Genomic DNA, 18,530 nt, shown 5'->3' on the forward strand with positions numbered 1-18,530 from the left:
GTGACAGTCAGGTGTGTCAGCTGCAGGGGTGGGGTGACAGTCGGGTGTGTCAGCTGCAGGAGTGGGGTGATAGTCAGGTGTGTCATCTGCAGGGGTGGGGTGACAGTCAGGTGTGTCAGCTGCAGGGGTGGGGTGACAGTCAGGTGTGTCATCTGCAGGGGTGGGGTGACAGTCAGGTGTGTCAGCTGCAGGGGTGGGGTGACAGTCAGGTGTGTCATCTGCAGGGGTGGGGTGACAGTCAGGTGTGTCATCTGCAGGGGTGGGGTGACAGTCAGGTGTGTCAGCTGCAGGGGTGGGGTGACAGTCAGGTGTGTCATCTGCAGGGGTGGGGTGACAGTCAGGTGTGTCATCTGCAGGGGTGGGGTGACAGTCAGGTGTGTCAGCTGCAGGGGTGGGGTGACAGTCAGGTGTGTCAGCTCCCTAACTTAACTACCCATTCAGTCACTCACTTCCTGTATAATTTCCCTCAATCACTCAATCTCTTCCTCACTCACTCACTCACTCACTCACTCACTCACTCACTCACTCACTCACTCACTCACTCACTCACTCACTCACTCACTCACTCACAAACTCACTATGGTGAAGTTAGACAGAATCACCTTCTTCACACTGGCCACCTGCCAGTGTGAGGCTCTCACAGGTTCGAGCCCCAGCCTGTAATTATTGGCTCTGGTCAAGTTCAGTAGAGTGCCTCGGCACTGGAGTTGTGTGGTGCCCGCGCTGGGCAGATGGGTATGGCACTCTTAAGTCGTCCCTCATTGAGTGCGTAGCACTTGGACCTCCTCGAGTGTTGACAAAATAACTCTCAAAAGTTCATTTTCACACTTTAATTTTTGGTTTGACGCCTCGGGATGCGTTTCGCAAGGTCACTCCTTACATTCTCAAAGACTAATTTACCATGCTTTTTGCACAGGCTTGTATTATCTTTTGTGTGAGGTGGTACAGAAGAAGTGGATAACACAGGGGGATATTAATCCACTTGATTCATCCACCTGTTGTGTTTCATCCAGCCTTTCATCTAGTAATCACACACCTTCACTGCTGTTATTTCTCTGCTCTTCGTCTACCTTCCGTTTTCTGTTCATGATCCCAGGCGGCGGGTGTGGGCGGCCCACACTGGTCACGCCAGTATGGGGGTCGCCCACAGCAGTGTGGGGGGTCGCCCACAGCAGTGTGGGGGCCGACCATGACATAGGACTGGACAATGGCAGCCAGGAGGCAAATGGGATTACCGAGCTGTGTGAGACTGTTGACATTGATTCCAATCTCCCGGCTGTCAGAGACCGGGGGAGAGTGTTGAGTCGTGCAGCAAATATGGACTATTTATGGGCTGTCGTCTTCCAAGGGAAGAGCGGAGGGGAGGAGGGTAGAGCTCTCTTTGTGGTTGTCGGGTTTGGGCACTGGGCAGGGTCTTGAGGGTACGACGCCTTGAAGGGGTTTTTGTACCCAGAGAGACCTTAAAAATTATTCGCTGATGGTAGCTGCGTCACCCAGGGCGGCCCAGGACCCGGTAACACGCTGGTTTCCCCGTCGTCTGAGGCTGAGAGAATGGTCTTGGGTAGTGACCACCCCGTGTGTGTGTGTGTGTGTGTGTGTGTGTGTGTGTGTGTGTGTGTGTGTGTGTGTGTGTGTGTGTGTGTGTGTGTGTGTGTTCGTGGCGTCTTGATGCCATTTCCTCTCAAGTCATTGACGGGTCTACCCCAGCTCATCTCCGCTATTTCCTCTCATTGTTCTATGTGGAGGCTGCGATGATGCTCTCTCTCTCTCTCTCTCTCTCTCTCTCTCTCTCTCTCTCTCTCTCTCTCTCTCTCTCTCTCTCTCTCTCTCTCTCTCTCTCTCTCTCTCTCTCTCTCTTCTCTCTCTCTTTCTCTCTCTCTCTCTCTCTCTCTCTCTCTCTCTCTCTCTCTCTCTCTCTCTCTCTCTCTCTCTCTCTCTCTCTCTCTCTCTCTCTCTCTCTCTCCTCTCTCACTCTCTCAGTGCACCTTTAATAATCCTATGTTTCAGCATAAAGCTTGTGTGGGTTTTTCACAATGTTGACAAAGTCATCGTAGCATATAAATATACGTAGTTATTATATTTTTAACAATATGCATATTAACACGTTTTTGTAAATGCATTTTCATTACCAAAGTATTTTTGTTGTGATAAATGCTGTGTGAAGGTTATGGAAAATGTTATTATTTTAGCATTAATGTTGAGCTGGTGAGAGTAATGAGGATGTTGATAGTGTGGAGATATTTGTTGTGAGTGAGGGATTATGAGGAGGGTTTTTGAGTTGCAGGTCAGCGCCATCTATGAGGACCCGTCGCTGGAGGCCAACCTTGAGCTGGTTATGTTACGTATCATCTTCTACAAGGACGCTAAGCACTCTCAGGTGAGCTCCTGTCTGTCTGTCTTTGTCTGTGTCTCTGTCCGTCCGTACAGGATGTGTACTGTGTGTGTGTGTGTGCATCTTGTGCATCTAACACTCCCTGTTACCTAGCAGTAAAATAGGTACCTGGGTGTTAGTCAGCTGTCACGGGCTGCTTCCTGGGGGTGGAGGCCTGGTCGAGGACCGGGCCGCGGGGACACTAAAAAGCCCCGAAATCATCTCAAGATAACCTCAAGATATATCTTGGCTGTGTGCTGTGAATTCCTTAACTTTACCAGATACCCCGTCAGCGTGTGTTCTGACCTTCATGTACCCTGGGTATGGGTACTGTGCCTCGTGGCCCCCCCCCTGTCCGTACCACGCACCGTCACTGTGTACCGGGGCACTCCTTACATACCGTCTCACCCAATGTGTACCCCGTGGCACTCAGTACCGTGGCACTCAGTACACCGTGGCACTCAGTACACCGTGGCACTCAGTACACCGTGGCACTCAGTACACCGTGGCACTCAGTACCGTGGCACTCAGTACACCGTGGCACTCAGTACACCGTGGCACTCAGTACACCGTGGCACTCAGTACACCGTGGCACTCAGTACCGTGGCACTCAGTACACCGTGGCACTCAGTACACCGTGGCACTCAGTACACCGTGGCACTCACTGTGTTACGTCACGTAACTTGGCAATGCACTGGTATCCTTCATGGGTGAGCATGACCCTGCCAGAGGTCAAAGGTCAGCAATCTGTTGACTACACCAGAGGACACGGCAGCAGGTCCGTCTCCGCGTGGTGGAGGAGACGTCTCCAAGTGGTGGAGGAGACGTCTCCGCGTGGTGGAGACGTCTCCACGTGGTGGAGGAGACGTCTCCGCGTGGTAGAAGAGGGCACGTCCAAACATATCCACATTACTTCGACTCAACAAGACAGTTGCTGTGATGATAGACAGACAAGAGAGGTAGACTTACTCTCCAGGTAGACACGAGGGGGTAGAGTTACTCTCCTGGTAGACACGAGGTGTAGAGACCTTGTAGACGAAGAGGCAGCTGGCCACCTGCCGTAGTAACACACACAAACATCGACCTAATGGGAGGGTTGTTCCTGTATCGTGAATATCTCATGATTGTGTCAGGGATTCTGTGTTTGTCTGAGGAAGAGGTCCTTGTTTTCTCTGTCCCTCGCGCCTCTCTGGAGTCAACCTCTTCTCTCTGGAATACTGTAATTGTTCTTTTTTTGTCTGGAATATATTCAAATTGTAATTGTTTGAACTATTTTCCTCAGACAAAATTCTGGAATTTGGTTCTTGGCTGCGGAATATTTTGCTTCTGAAATATTGTGTTTATCTGGAATTTAGCTTTTTTTTCATAATATTTTCTCAGGAAACTTGGCCCTTGTTTCTGGAGCGTTGTTTGTGTCTGTTTGTGCACTGGTTTTGATAGAACGGTACTTGTTTGTTGTGGTTAGTGCTTGTGTTTTTAAGCTTTCTCGTGGGCTTATCAAGCTTGCAATCTGTCGAGTTTGTATCGAGAGGGTAAAGAAACCTGTCTAGGGACGCTGGTGGTGCTGTTGGTGGTTGTGGTTGTGGTGGTGGTTGTGGTTGTGGTAGCTGGCTACAGGCAGCATGAAGCTTGAGACTGCTGAAAATATCACCTCCACCACCACCACCACCACCACCACCACCAGCACCACCACCACCACCAACACCACCACCACCACCACCATAAACAAATGCACAAGTTACATATTGCTGTGTTTACATAACAAGGTTCATTACGTGTGTAGCCTCGCGGTTATTACATAATGTAGCTAGTAGCTTTGAAGTCTTGGAGACGTCAGCACATGTCTATACTGAAGGTGCACATGTGTGTGTGCACATGTGTGTGTGCACATGTGTGTGTGTGCACATGTGTGTGTGCACATGTGTGTGTGCACACATCAGGGCTGTTAATTTTTCCCTTATTGTGGCAGAGTTCTACTTGTTCTTCTATCACAAGTTCTACTACTTGTTACACCACGTGTTCTACAACCCGTTCTCTCCCGTGTTCTACAACCCGTTCTCTCCCGTGTTCTACAACCCGTTCTCTCCCGTGTTCTACAACCCGTTCTCTCCCGTGTTCTACAACCCGTTCTCTCCCGTGTTCTACAACCCGTTCTCTCCCGTGTTCTACAACCCGTTCTCTCCCGTGTTCTACAACCCGTTCTCTCCCGTGTTCTACAACCCGTTCTCTCCCGTGTTCTACAACCCGTTCTCTCCCGTGTTCTACAACCCGTTCTCTCCCGTGTTCTACAACCCGTTCTCTCCCGTGTTCTACAACCCGTTCTCTCCCGTGTTCTACAACCCGTTCTCTCCCGTGTTCTACAACCTATTCTACCCACTATTTTACGACACCTATTCTGAATTGCTCAATTTTCGTTCCCAAATTAATAGTTCACAAATTCAATCAAATATTTTACCGGCTATGAGCCAATAATATTTGAGAAGGATTATCAAAATGCAATTTACCCAACATTGAACACTGGTATTGATCAGCCTCAAGGGATATATTGGCCAGGAGAGATATAGATGGATATATATATATATAGATATATGTACTCAGAGTATCCTGGGGGGTATAACAGAAAACGTATATTCTGTTTTTTTTTCGAGTCAAAGCCTCTTCTAAATGACGGCGGTGTATACAGTATTTTGTATATTTGCAATACACCACTCTGGTATTCGGTAGCTTCAAGGGAAACTTGTTTATAAGGTTGATTGATTGATGAAGATTAAGCCACCCAAAAGGTGGCACGGGCATGAATAGCCCGTTAGTTGTGGCCCTTTTGAGCCATTACCAGTATCAAGAGCTGATACTGGAGATCTGTGGAGGTGCGACTGCACCCTGCGTGACGGGAGATGTCTCCCGAAATAAGGTTGACTTTGAGTAGTCTTAGCCTGAGTGTGTTTGGAAAGGTGAATTTGCGTCGCCCGTTTTGGCAGTTTGTGTTTGTAATTGTGTAATTACCCTAAGGGTAGTTACAGGATGAGAGCTACGCTCGTGGTGTCCCGTCTTCCCAGGACTCTTATGTCATATAACGCTTTGATCGTTATATCCATGGATTGATTGTGTGGTGGTTAGTGCCAGGGTGTAGTAATGGGGCACAACCAACCCATTTTGTGTGTTTATAATTGTTCAGGGCAATAAAAGTTGTCATTAGAAAGCAAACTTAAATATGCCTGGGTCTAGTATAGCGCTTATCTGTACTATATTACGCCTCAGCATAAGGCCTAGGATGGCTAGGTTAGGGTTTATTGGCCACTTAAATATAAAATAAATTCCCATTTGTCCAAGTGTGTACTTTCTGGCGGTCCATCACGACATATTTGTACTGTCAACAACATACTTACTACAGTACTTTTATTCTAGGAGGCTTGGGGGGGGGGCAGGGGGAGTGAATTTACCTACCCGGCCGCAAGTCCTCCGCACGCGCGCGCGCGCGCTCACACACAACCCAAGTAAATGTATGGTGGTAAACTAGGCGATGGAAACAGGAGGCCAGACACAGGAATACAGAATAGGAGATGAAGTACTTAATGAAACAGACAGAGAGAAAGATCTAGGAGTTGATATCACACCAAACCTGTCTCCTGAAGCCCACATAAAAAGAATAACGTCTGCGGCATATGCGAGGCTGGCTAACATCAGAACTGCCTTCAGGAACCTGTGTAAGGAATCATTCAGAATCTTGTACACCACATATGTAAGACCAATCCTGGAGTATGCGGCCCCAGCATGGAGCCCGTACCTTGTCAAGCACAAGACGGAGCTGGAAAAAGTTTTGACGTATGCCACTAGACTAGTCCCAGAACTAAGAGGCATGAGTTACGAGGAAAGGCTGCGGGAAATGCACCTTACGTCGGAGAGCTCAGGGAGACCTGATCACCACATACAAAATTCTCAGGAATTGAAATAAGGATGGATTATTTAACAAGGGTGGTACACGCACAATGGAACACAGGTGGAAACTGAGTACCCAAATGAATTAGACATATTAGAAGGAACTTTTTTTAGTGTCAGAGTAGTTAATAAATGGAATGCATTAGTCAGTGATGTGGTGGAGGCTGACTCCATACACAGTTTCAAATGTGGATATGATAGAGCCCAATAGGCTCAGGAACCTGTACACCAGTTGATTGACAGTTGAGAGGCGGGAGCAAAGAGCCGAAGCTGAAGCCCCACATGCACAACTAGATGAGTACAACTAGGGGAGTACACACACACACACAGACTGAAGCCAGCGTTGTTGTGGTGTGTCCAGCTGTGATAATAAAGAATGTTAGATAATATGTGGAGACTGTCTCGCCTTACTTGTTGGGCGGTGGACACCTGTCTCCTCTACCACCACCACCACCACCACCACCACCACCACCACCACCACCACCACCACCACCACAACTCTAGCCACCACCACCACCACCACCACAACTCTAGCCACCACCACCACCACCACCACCACAACTCTAGCTACCACCACAACTCTACCACCACCACAACTCTACCACCACCACAACTCTACCACCACCACCACCACCACCATCACAACCACCACTATCACCACTACAACGAAAATTATCTACGTAAATACACAAAAAAAACAGCCACAGTGACAAGGGTAACAAGAGCTAAAATTCTAATTCAAAAAGATTCCAACCAGAGGCAAATACACAGGAGCGACATGGCCCCCTTATGGAGCGGTTGACATGGAGAGCAAAGCTAGTAGAGACGGCGAAGAGAAACACCTACTAAAGCACCATACTACAGCACCACCTGAGGAAGAGGAGAAGAACCACCAGCATCAACTAACTTGCTGTGTTCCCAAAATGAGACAGATGTTGAAACTAATTAGAGCACTGGGTACTCTAGGAGCTAGTGACCATTGTGAGGGTTGGGCCCCACAACAGACCCATTTGAGACCCACTCCGGGGCTGCACACAGTGTAGCCAGCTGCACCATGATGTGTAATCACAGTATGTATCATGTTCATGGACTATGCTCAGAGCTGCTTTCTGGTTGGCCAGTTAGGTATTGTGGTGCCTTAACCCCCCAGAGGTGGATAGGCCTTAAAAACCCTCCAAGTAGCACTGACTCACCATAGCCCGTGCTACTTGGAACTTTGTTCCAAGTAGCGAATCTTTAACAACCACACCTGTTGTGAGGTCCCTGCCACCACACCTGAGGTTAATGAGTGCTTTATGGGTTAACACTGACACGAGGCCCGTGGCGTTGACCTCCGTGAGGTGTAAGGAGGGTTAAGGGACTTAAGGGAGGTTAAGGCCCTCCGATAAACAGTGTGTTCTTCATGCCAAACACCTTTAAAGTGGGCTCGAGTAGTCGTGAGTGTTTTCTGAAAGCAAATCAATTCTGGGAAGCGTTGGAGAGTTTTTTAAGGCACTCTTAATTACGGCCGGAAATGGCACTGTGAGGGGAAGGTGGTGGTTGAGTGATGTGTGAGGCTTGTCAGTGGTGATGAGGGGCGAGCAGGGTGAGCGCCTCGCCTGATCAACGTAACTGTGTGTGGTGGTCGAGGGCACGGGAGGCAGGAGGTGCCAGTGGGGGGGGCAGGTGTAGGGAGGACGGCACTGGGGTAAGTAGGCAAGGGATTCGAGGTAGGCAAGAGGGAGGGAGAGAGGAGAGAGAGAGAGAGAGAGAGAGAGAGAGAGAGAGAGAGAGAGAGAGAGAGAGAGAGAGAGAGAGAGAGAGAGAGAGAGAGAGAGAGAGAGAGAGAGATAGAGAGAGGGAGAGAGAGAAGGAGGGAGAGAGAGAGAGAGAGGGGGGGGGGGCCTCAAGAACCAATAAGATAACACTTTGATCACAGCTCGAGTTTCTCTTGAAAAATGTGTGAATATTTTTTCTTATCTTTGTTTGTGTCTGTGTGCGTGCGTGTGTGTGTGCGCGCACGCGAGCGCGTATGCCCCAATTTGTGCCTGTAGAATCGAGCATTAGCTCTTGGACCCCGCCTTTCTAGCCACCAGTTGTGTAATGCAATAATTCTTGACATATTTCTCTATCATATCTAATTTTAAATTTATGAATTGAGTTTGATTCAAATATTAGAAGAACCGAGAGTTCATCCCAACTTCATTCCAATTTCCTTTAGTTCCTTCTAATTATCCATTACTCCCACACTAAAAGAAAGCTTTCTAACACGTCTATGGTTGTACCTGAGGCTCAGGCTGCTATACATGTTCTCTTGCTATAATGGTAATGATTATGTGAATCATTAACATTATAGCAAGAGTACATGTGAATCTCCTCTGTGAATCCTCGTGAGTATTTTCTACGTCCCCACCCTGCCTCTCCCCCTCTCTAGGCATCGTCAGGTTTAGTGCATTCAATCTCTCTTCATAGAAGGGCCAGGGTAACCAAGCCAGGATAACGTAGATATTTACCTGTGTGAGGATGCTGCAACAGGTGAAGGTGGTGAACTAATCAGTGTCTCCCGCCACAGGTGCGCGAAGGACTGGCCAAGAAGAGTCTGGAGGGCGTCAACAGATGGGGCGAGAGGCTGTACCGGGTCTCGCCGCCACACCTGCGACACGATGTGGCCGTGTGGCTCACCAGGACCCATCTGGGCGGCCCCTCGGGCTACGCCCCCGTCGCCGGCATCTGCGAGCCCTCCAGGTCCTGTACACTCAACAGGGACGAGGGACTCACCTCCGCCTTCATCATCGCCCACGAGATGGCGCACGTGTGAGTGTTTTCTCTTGAGTGTCACTTACGTGTAGCAGAATCGGGTTGAATAGTCTCCAGGCCTCTGATGTTGATAGTTCTCTTGAAAACTGTGAGGGTCGGCCAGTTATGTCCCTTATGTGTAGCGGAAGCGTGTTGAACAGTCTCGGGCCTCTGATGTTGTTAGTTCTCTCTGAGCGTATTTGTTGCTCCTATTCAACGGGGGTATTCTGCACATCCTGCCATGTCTTCTGGTCTCGTGTATGGGTGTAGGGAGAAGGGAAGGGGGTGTGGGTAATGGGGTACGAGTTGTGGGGTGGTAAGGAAGGTAGTTTACCTCAGAGTGGAGGAGGAGCTGGCAGTGCGGAGGTAATGAGGCCCTTCGACCGTGAATAATTAGCAAGAAGCTTTGAGATTGAATACAAAGAAAAATGTGCCCGCGCGCGCTCACGCACATGGTTACACGATCCGCTCTTACTGCCGCAGAGATATGCACGCACGCACGCACGCACGCACGCACGCACGCGCGCACACACACACACACACACACACACACACACACACACACACACACACACACACACACACACACACACACACACACACACACATATGCACGCACACGCACACACACTCACGGGCATATATTCTTTTTTTTTTTTTTTTTTTTGTGTGTGTGTGTGTGTGTGTGTGTGTGTGTGTGTGTGTGTGTGTGTGTGTGTGTGTTGTGTGTGTGTGTGTGTGTGTGTGTGTGTGTGTGTGTGTGTGTGTGTGTGTGTGTGTGTGTGTGTATCTTTAACAGTGTGCGTGCACAACCCTGTGCACCCAGCCGCACGCTCATGACGGCCACTGTGTGTATGGAGTATAAATGTTGAGAGTAGTTGTGTGTACACACACACACTGTGCCCAGAGTGTATGCGCGGACATGTGCGTTAGTGGCTGTGTGTGTGTGTGTGTGTGTACCTTGTGTGTCTGCAGGGAAGGGGGGGGGGGTGTCCAATGGTGTCTCGCTGTTCTCTCAATAGATAACATTTTGACGCATAATTCCCCAATACAGATAACAGCGGCTCGCGAATTTGACGTAATGTCCCGTTTTCTGTTCGGGGGGGTAGAGTGAATCACAGCTAACCCACTGTACGCTGGGGGGGGGGGGGGGGTAGAGTTTTTTCCAGTCTGTCTGTCTACCTTAATTATTCACGTTTGTGTGTGTCTACCGCCTTGCGGCCGCCTTCAGTCTGTTGTTGGAACGACTCGAAAAACTACTTCAACGGTGAATACTTTCCATTAGACAGATGTTAAGATGTTTTGATTAGCCATGTGGGCGTCGGTGTAGTTCATTTCCAGGCCTCTGACGGGGGCATACCTGCCGATATGAGGCAGACATAGCCCACAGGTGCTAGGTTGGGAGGTAAGCCTACAGAATGGCTCAAAATCTATGTCCATGTTCGCTGTAAATATTCTCAGTTGTGTTTAGCAAACAAATTGCCGCGTTAAACATCTTTCATAATGTTGATTGAAAGCTGTCCATGATTTGTTCCTTTCGCGGATTTGTATAACTTTTCAAGTAATGAATGTTCGCCTGGTTATATGTTCCACGAGATTACTCCCTGTCGCAGAACAACACACAAGTGCCTGGCCTGTAGTGCCTGGCACCTGGTGGCTCTATTAGGCACCTGGTGGCTCTATTAGGCACCTGGTGGTTCTTCCAGGCACCTGGTGGCTCTACCAGGCACCTGGTGGCTCTACCAGGCACCTGGTGGCTCTACCAGGCACCTGGTGGCCCTACCAGGCACCTGGTGGCTCTACCAGGCACCTGGTGGCCCTACCAGGCACCTGGTGGCCCTACCAGGCACCTGGTGGCTCTACCAGGCACCTGGTGGCCCTACCAGGCACCTGGTGGCCCTATACCAGGCACCTGGTGCCTGGTATAGGGCCACCAGGTGTCTATACCAGGCACTTGGTGGCTCTACCAGGCACCTGGTGGCTCTACCAGGCACCTGGTGGCTCTACCAGGCACCTGGTGGCTCTACCAGGCACCTGGTGGCTCTACCAGGCACCTGTTGTTGTCGTGACGAAGGACTGGTTCACGGACGCTGGGATGCTAGACATGTGTGAAGGTGGGGCTGGGCGAGGCATGTTTTAGGGCATCGTAAACATGTCACTAGACACACTTCCCGCTGGCCAGCTCGCTGTCATGTTTGGACCGGTGTGTTTAGCGCTGACGTCAGGGGAAGGCAGCTCCGCTAAATAAGGTTTGAGTAGAAAGGGCGGGTGTTATCAGGAGACGTTCTCGGTGGTTAGCAATGAGGTTATCGTAATATCGGAAACAAAACTATCACACGGTATATTTTAAGGAATAAAGTAAGAAATATATTTGTTTTAAGTTTATTTTCTACCACAGCCATGGGGGACACGTAAAATACTAACTAACAAACACATGTTCGGCTGTACTACGTAGCCAGGATTAGGGCTCTTTGACATAGTGTTGTGGGGTATTGAGCACTTGAGCACATTTAGTGGACATGATCCCATATTGCAGCCGTTTCGCTTTTTCAACAAGCGGTCAATAATTTGGCTCGATTGTCCCTGTGTTTTCAACATTATTATCTTGAGTGGCGGGATTATATTGGCTCAGGCGCCAATATACCACAACACGCGCCATATAACTAGCTGGGGTTCGAAGCCTCGTGAAGCCCCTGGCATCATTCAACACCGGGAGACCCAGCTTCTACAGTCTTGGCTTCCTCTCTCAACCTCGACTTGAAATGCAAAAATGTTGGGGGAAAATGTTGCCAGAAGGCTGAAAAAAAGGCCAAGAATACAAAAAAGAAAATCAGTGTTGCCACAAAAGGAGAGTGACGTCACCTGACAGCCCAGGGCACCATTCTGGCGCGCATTATAAAAAAAAATACACGCTACATGCGTTTATTTTTGTAAGTACCTGACCCTCTAAGGCACCCGGTGTGCTGTAGTGCCAGCAAATTGGCACTACAGTGCCACGTGACACTACACAAGGTGCCACTGCCCGAAAAAAGTCTCAATGACCCGCAAAATAAGCCTATGTCTTTCACGACTGACTATAATAAGGTGGATCTCCCTTATTATATCTGTCATAAGAAGTAAAGTATTTCCTCAGAGGACTCTTGGGGGTCGGAACTCCTTTATAGGTCATCTCCCGTCACTGGCAATATGACCCCTGGGTGCTTGACCCACTGGGGTTATTTTGGTGTGCTGTAGAGTGTGTCTGTGTGTAGGGGGGGGGCTGCTGTATGTGGGGTATCGAGTTTTGTACACGTTTAACCCACGTTCTGAACATTCAACTAAATTGCCTTAAGGCCCGTCAACACCTAAGGAATCCCTACCTATCTACACCACGTGTGTGCCTCGCCGCCCCCTATCTACACCACGTGTGTCGGTTTACTGTAAACTGCAACACACTGTATAAAGAAACAATTTATAATCTTCATACACGTGAAAATTTCTATTTTCAATGGTGAGGACGAATATGTTAGTGAATGGTTCTCCAGGGGCGGCCTGGAGGAGCCTGGCCCGAGGTCACGTATGCCCCACTGTCTACTGAGGGGCATGAACCCTCGCCAGGGTTCTGAACCCTTCAGGGCTGCTCCACGTAGCTTGAACCATGAGGGTTCTGAACCATCTTAAGCTGGCCACGTTGCTTAGTGAAAGGACTGTTCCCTAATTAACTCTTCTGTTACCCGACACTCTTTGGTTCTACCTGGCACTTGGTGGCTCTACATGGTGGTTCTACCTGGCACCTGGTGGCCCTACCTGGCACCTGGTGGTTCTACCTGGCACCTGGTGGCCCTACCTGGCACCTGGTGGTTCTACCTGGCACCTGGTGCCCCTACCTGGCACCTGGTGGTTCTACCTGGCACCTGGTGGCTCTACCTGGCACCTAGTGCCTCTACCTGGCACCTGGTGGCTCTACCTGGCACCTGGTGGCTCTACCTGGCACCTAGTGCCTCTACCTGGCACCTGGTGGTTCTACCTGGCACCTGGTGGTTCTACCTGGCACCTGGTGGCTCTACCTGGCACCTAGTGCCTCTACCTGGCACCTGGTGCCTCTACCTGGCACCTGGTGGCTCTACCTGGCACCTGGTGGCTCTATACAGCCTTCCTCAGTCATGGCAGGATGTTGTTTACAAACATTAAAGAGTTTAGGAGCTGGGAAACCTGCCAACCCGCGGTTACTGACGGTGTAAACAGCCCCGGGGTCTTTCGGACTCCATAAGCTGTTGAAAACATGTAAACAATGACCACATGTTTGTTGAAGGATATACAGGCTTCGTAAGAGGACAGAAACTATCAGGAGAAAGCGCCTAGCTATTAAGACTGTAGAGCACTTGGAAGGGGGTCAGGATAAGGATTTGGGTTTGGAAAGGAATGGTGCCCAACCACTTGGACGGTCGGGGATTGAACGCCGACCTGCACGAAGCGAGACCACAGGCTTCGTAAGTGGATGCTAGATGAATCCCCCCCCCCCCTTCTCTCTCTCTCTCTCTCTCTCTCTCTCTCTCTCTCTCTCTCTCTCTCTCTCTCTCTCTCTCTCTCTCTCTCTCTCTCTCTCTCTCTCTCTCTCTCTCTCTTTCTCTCTCTCTCTCTCTCTCTCTCTCTCTCTCTCTCTCTCTCTCTCTCTCTCTCTCTCTCTCTCTCTCTCTCTCTCTCTCTCTCTCTCTCTTTCTCTTTTGCTTCAGCAACAATTACGACTCTTAAAAGTGGTGATTGGTTGCGGTCTGGTTCCTTCTCGACTCACAAGCAGGAATTCCGGGTTCGAATCTCGATTGGGATAGAAACGGTTGGGCATGTTTCCTATCACATTATAAAGGCGCTGGCTGGCCACAAGAGGCGTGGTGCGCAAGACAGTAATTGACATAATGGTGCGTCCCGGTCCTCGACCAGGCCTCCACCCCCCAGGAAGCAGCCCGTAGCAGCTGTCTAACTCCCAGGTACCTATTTACTGCTAGGTAACAGGGGGTACCGGGGGATTCAGGGGTTGAAGAAACATTTTGCCCATTTGTCTCCGCCTCCACCGGGGATCGAACCCGGAACCTCAGGACTAGGCCCGGCCACGCTCCCAGAACCCTCTGTGCCCCTGAAGAACATGTCGTGTCAGAGATTGCATCTCGTTCACAGGTCTGCCATGACTGGCGTGCTGTTGGTGTTATCATGGCGGCTGAGGGAGCATCAGCAGCTGCGGTCAGCACCCAGGAGAGAGTGAGGCAACACCTCACACCTCACCCACAGTGCTCCTAGGTAGGAGCACCACCACGCAACGTAGCGTGCACAACACACTACTTTAGCGTCTCTCATTGACGCCGCACGGAGTGGATAACACCATTTTAACCTGTTATCTCTCAGATTCTATTCCTGATCAGCCCCCAGAAAGTGAGGTGATTGCCTGCTTCAACCTCCACCTCCCCCCACACACACACACAATCGTGCTGAACGACTATCCAAGAAACGACACGAACGGCTAATCATCTTATCTTCCTCATCCCTCGATGAATATCTTCCAGAGGCTTCTAGCCTCTTGTGGTTATCTTGTGGTTATCTTGTGATGTTTTCGGGGCTTTTTAGTGTCCCCGCGGCCCGGTCCTCGACCAGGCCTCCACCCCCAGGAAGCAGCCCGTGACAACTGACTAACACCCAGGTACCTATTTACTGCTAGGTAACAGGGGCATAGGGTGAAAGAAACTCTGCCCATTGTTTCTCGCCGGCGCCTGGGATCGAACCCAGGACCACAGGATCACAAGTCCAGCGTGCTGTCCGCTCGGCCGACCGGCTCCCCCAGCCTCAGCCAGAGTGCTGGAGGAAGCCTCGCCTACACCAACGCCCTCTAGTTTAAACCCTTATAAACATTATTTAAACAATGCTCTACAACCCGACGGTCTTTCAGTGCTTAAATGTCGATGGAAAAAATATAAATTAGTTGAAGAGTCTCACGTCTGGGCTCATTGGTCTGAGATAACGTCGTTATTACGCTGCTTCTGGAGTAAGTAAAGCGCCGGTATGTCGACGCTGTGGCTGATAACGTCAACAATTTGAGTGCCTGAAGTGTGAGGACAGGGGGCGGCAGGTCGTACCTTGGAGGGGTCGTCATGACCTGATCAACCACAGGGTGCGGCAGGTCGTACCTTGGAGGGGTCGTCATGACCTGATCAACCACAGGGGGCGGCAGGTCGTACCTTGGAGGGGTCATGATCTGATCAACCACAGGGTGCGGCAGGTCGTGCCTTGGAGGGGTCGTCATGACTTGATCAACCACAGGGGGCGGCAGGTCGTACCTTGGAGGGGTCGTCATGACCTGATCAACCACAGGGTGCGGCAGGTCGTAACTTGGAGGGGTCGTCATGACCTGATCAACCACAGGGTGCGGCAGGTCGTACCTTGGAGGGGTCGTCATGACCTGATCAACCACAGGGGGCGGCAGGTCGTGCCTTGGAGGGGTCGTCATGACCTGATCAACCCCTCCTGATGGTTGATCATGACCATGAATGGACCTGATCAACCAGGCTGTGACTCATACGTCAGGCTGCGAGCAGCCGCGTCCAACAGCCTGGTTGATCAGTCCAGCAACCAGGAGGTCTGGTCGACGACCGGGCCGCGGGGACGCTAAGCCCCGGAAGCACCTCAAGGTATGACTCGAGGGACATTGGCTTTATCATATCTTCTGGTGGAGGCCCCGTGGCCAGAGCCACGTGTGAACACCTGACACACTTCATCAAGGTGTATACACATACGACTGTCTGTAATGATTGCCTCTGAATGCTGATGTAACTATAGCGTGGTTGGCTCCACTTCGGGTGGAGGACGGTGGTTATGTGAGGGGGGATATATGTGCTCAGGAGGGGAGGATATATGTGCTCAGGAGGGGAGGATATATGTGCTCAGGAGGGGAGGATATATGTGCTCAGGAGGGGGGATATATGTGCTCAGGAAGGGAGGATATATGTGCTCAGGAGGGGAGGATATATGTGCTCAGGAGGGGAGGATATATGTGCTCAGGAGGGGAGGATATATGTGCTCAGGAGGGGGGATATATGTGCTCAGGAGGGGAGGATATATGTGCTCAGGAGGGGGGATATATGTGCTCAGGAGGGGAGGATATATGTGCTCAGGAGGGGGGATATATGTGCTCAGGAGGGGGGATATATGTGCTCAGGAGGGGAGGATATATGTGCTCAGGAGGGGAGGATATATGTGCTCAGGAGGGGAGGATATATGTGCTCAGGAGGGGAGGATATATGTGCTCAGGAGGGGAGGATATATGTGCTCAGGAGGGGAGGATATATGTGCTCAGGAGGGGAGGATATATGTGCTCAGGAGGGGGAATATATGTGCTCAGGAGGGGAGGAATATATGTGCTCAGGAGGGGAGGATATATGTGCTCAGGAGGGGAGGATATATGTGCTCAGGAGGGGGGATATATGTGCTCAGGAGGGGAGGAATATATGTGCTCAGGAGGGGAGGATATATGTGCTCAGGAGGGGAGGATATATGTGCTCAGGAGGGGAGGATATATGTGCTCAGGAGGGGAGGATATATGTGCTCAGGAGGGGAGGAATATATGTGCTCAGGAGGGGAGGATATATGTGCTCAGGAGGGGAGGATATATGTGCTCAGGAGGGGAGGAATATATGTGCTCAGGAGGGGAGGATATATGTGCTCAGGAGGGGAGGATATATGTGCTCAGGAGGGGAGGATATATGTGCTCAGGAGGGGAGGAATATATGTGCTCAGGAGGGGAGGATATATGTGCTCAGGAGGGGAGGATATATGTGCTCAGGAGGGGAGGATATATGTGCTCAGGAGGGGAGGATATATGTGCTCAGGAGGGGAGGATATATGTGCTCAGGAGGGGAGGATATATGTGCTCAGGAGGGGAGGAATATATGTGCTCAGGAGGGGAGGATATATGTGCTCAGGAGGGGAGGATATATGTGCTCAGGAGGGGAGGATATATGTGCTCAGGAGGGGAGGATATATGTGCTCAGGAGGGGAGGATATATGTGCTCAGGAGGGGAGGATATATGTGCTCAGGAGGGGAGGATATATGTGCTCAGGAGGGGAGGAATATATGTGCTCAGGAGGGGAGGATATATGTGCTCAGGAGGGGAGGAATATATGTGCTCAGGAGGGGAGGATATATGTGCTCAGGAGGGGAGGATATATGTGCTCAGGAGGGGAGGATATATGTGCTCAGGAGGGGAGGAATATATGTGCTCAGGAGGGGAGGATATATGTGCTCAGGAGGGGAGGATATATGTGCTCAGGAGGGGAGGAATATATGTGCTCAGGAGGGGAGGATATATGTGCTCAGGAGGGGAGGATATATGTGCTCAGGAGGGGAGGATATATGTGCTCAGGAGGGGAGGATATATGTGCTCAGGAGGGGAGGATATATGTGCTCAGGAGGGGAGGATATATGTGCTCAGGAGGGGAGGATATATGTGCTCAGGAGGGGAGGAATATATGTGCTCAGGAGGGGAGGATATATGTGCTCAGGAGGGGAGGAATATATGTGCTCAGGAGGGGAGGATATATGTGCTCAGGAGGGGAGGATATATGTGCTCAGGAGGGGAGGATATATGTGCTCAGGAGGGGGGATATATGTGCTCAGGAGGGGAGGATATATGTGCTCAGGAGGGGAGGATATATGTGCTCAGGAGGGGAGGATATATGTGCTCAGGAGGGGGGATATATGTGCTCAGGAGGGGAGGATATATGTGCTCAGGAGGGGAGGATATATGTGCTCAGGAGGGGAGGAATATATGTGCTCAGGAGGGGAGGATATATGTGCTCAGGAGGGGAGGAATATATGTGCTCAGGAGGGGAGGATATATGTGCTCAGGAGGGGAGGATATATGTGCTCAGGAGGGGAGGATATATGTGCTCAGGAGGGGGGATATATGTGCTCAGGAGGGGAGGATATATGTGCTCAGGAGGGGAGGATATATGTGCTCAGGAGGGGAGGATATATGTGCTCAGGAGGGGGGGATATATGTGCTCAGGAGGGGAGGATATATGTGCTCAGGAGGGGAGGATATATGTGCTCAGGAGGGGAGGATATATGTGCTCAGGAGGGGAGGATATATGTGCTCAGGAGGGGAGGATATATGTGCTCAGGAGGGGAGGATATATGTGCTCAGGAGGGGAGGATATATGTGCTCAGGAGGGGAGGATATATGTGCTCAGGAGGGGAGGATATATGTGTCCTCAGGAGGGGAGGATATATATGTGTCCTCAGGAGGGGGGAGGGAGGAAATACATGGCTCAAGAGAGGAAATATATCTTCAGGGAGCCGGTGGTGGTATATATGTCTAAGACCTGGCAACATAGTTCTCGCAGGTATATATATATATCTTCCCGGTGGTATATTTTTGCCGCTATGCGAGCCGCCGATAAATTTGCCACACATGTTAAATGTAAT

At 50.5% G+C, this 18,530-nt stretch overlaps 1 protein-coding gene across 1 annotated transcript in view; it reads left to right on the forward strand.

The window, feature by feature from the left end:
- The first annotated feature begins 2,224 nt into the window (after positions 1-2,224).
- The window catches only part of LOC123755448 (A disintegrin and metalloproteinase with thrombospondin motifs 3), a 42,582-nt gene continuing 26,276 nt past the window's right edge, over positions 2,225-18,530 (forward strand). Inside the window, exons 1-2 of the mRNA XM_069327722.1 lie at positions 2,225-2,377; positions 8,859-9,100. Coding sequence (XP_069183823.1) covers positions 2,261-2,377; positions 8,859-9,100 — 359 coding nt within the window. The 5' untranslated portion in view covers positions 2,225-2,260. The remainder of the gene's footprint in view (positions 2,378-8,858; positions 9,101-18,530) is intronic.

This window comes from Procambarus clarkii, chromosome 20 (assembly GCF_040958095.1).
Source record: "Procambarus clarkii isolate CNS0578487 chromosome 20, FALCON_Pclarkii_2.0, whole genome shotgun sequence".
NCBI classification, from domain to species: domain Eukaryota; kingdom Metazoa; phylum Arthropoda; class Malacostraca; order Decapoda; family Cambaridae; genus Procambarus; species Procambarus clarkii.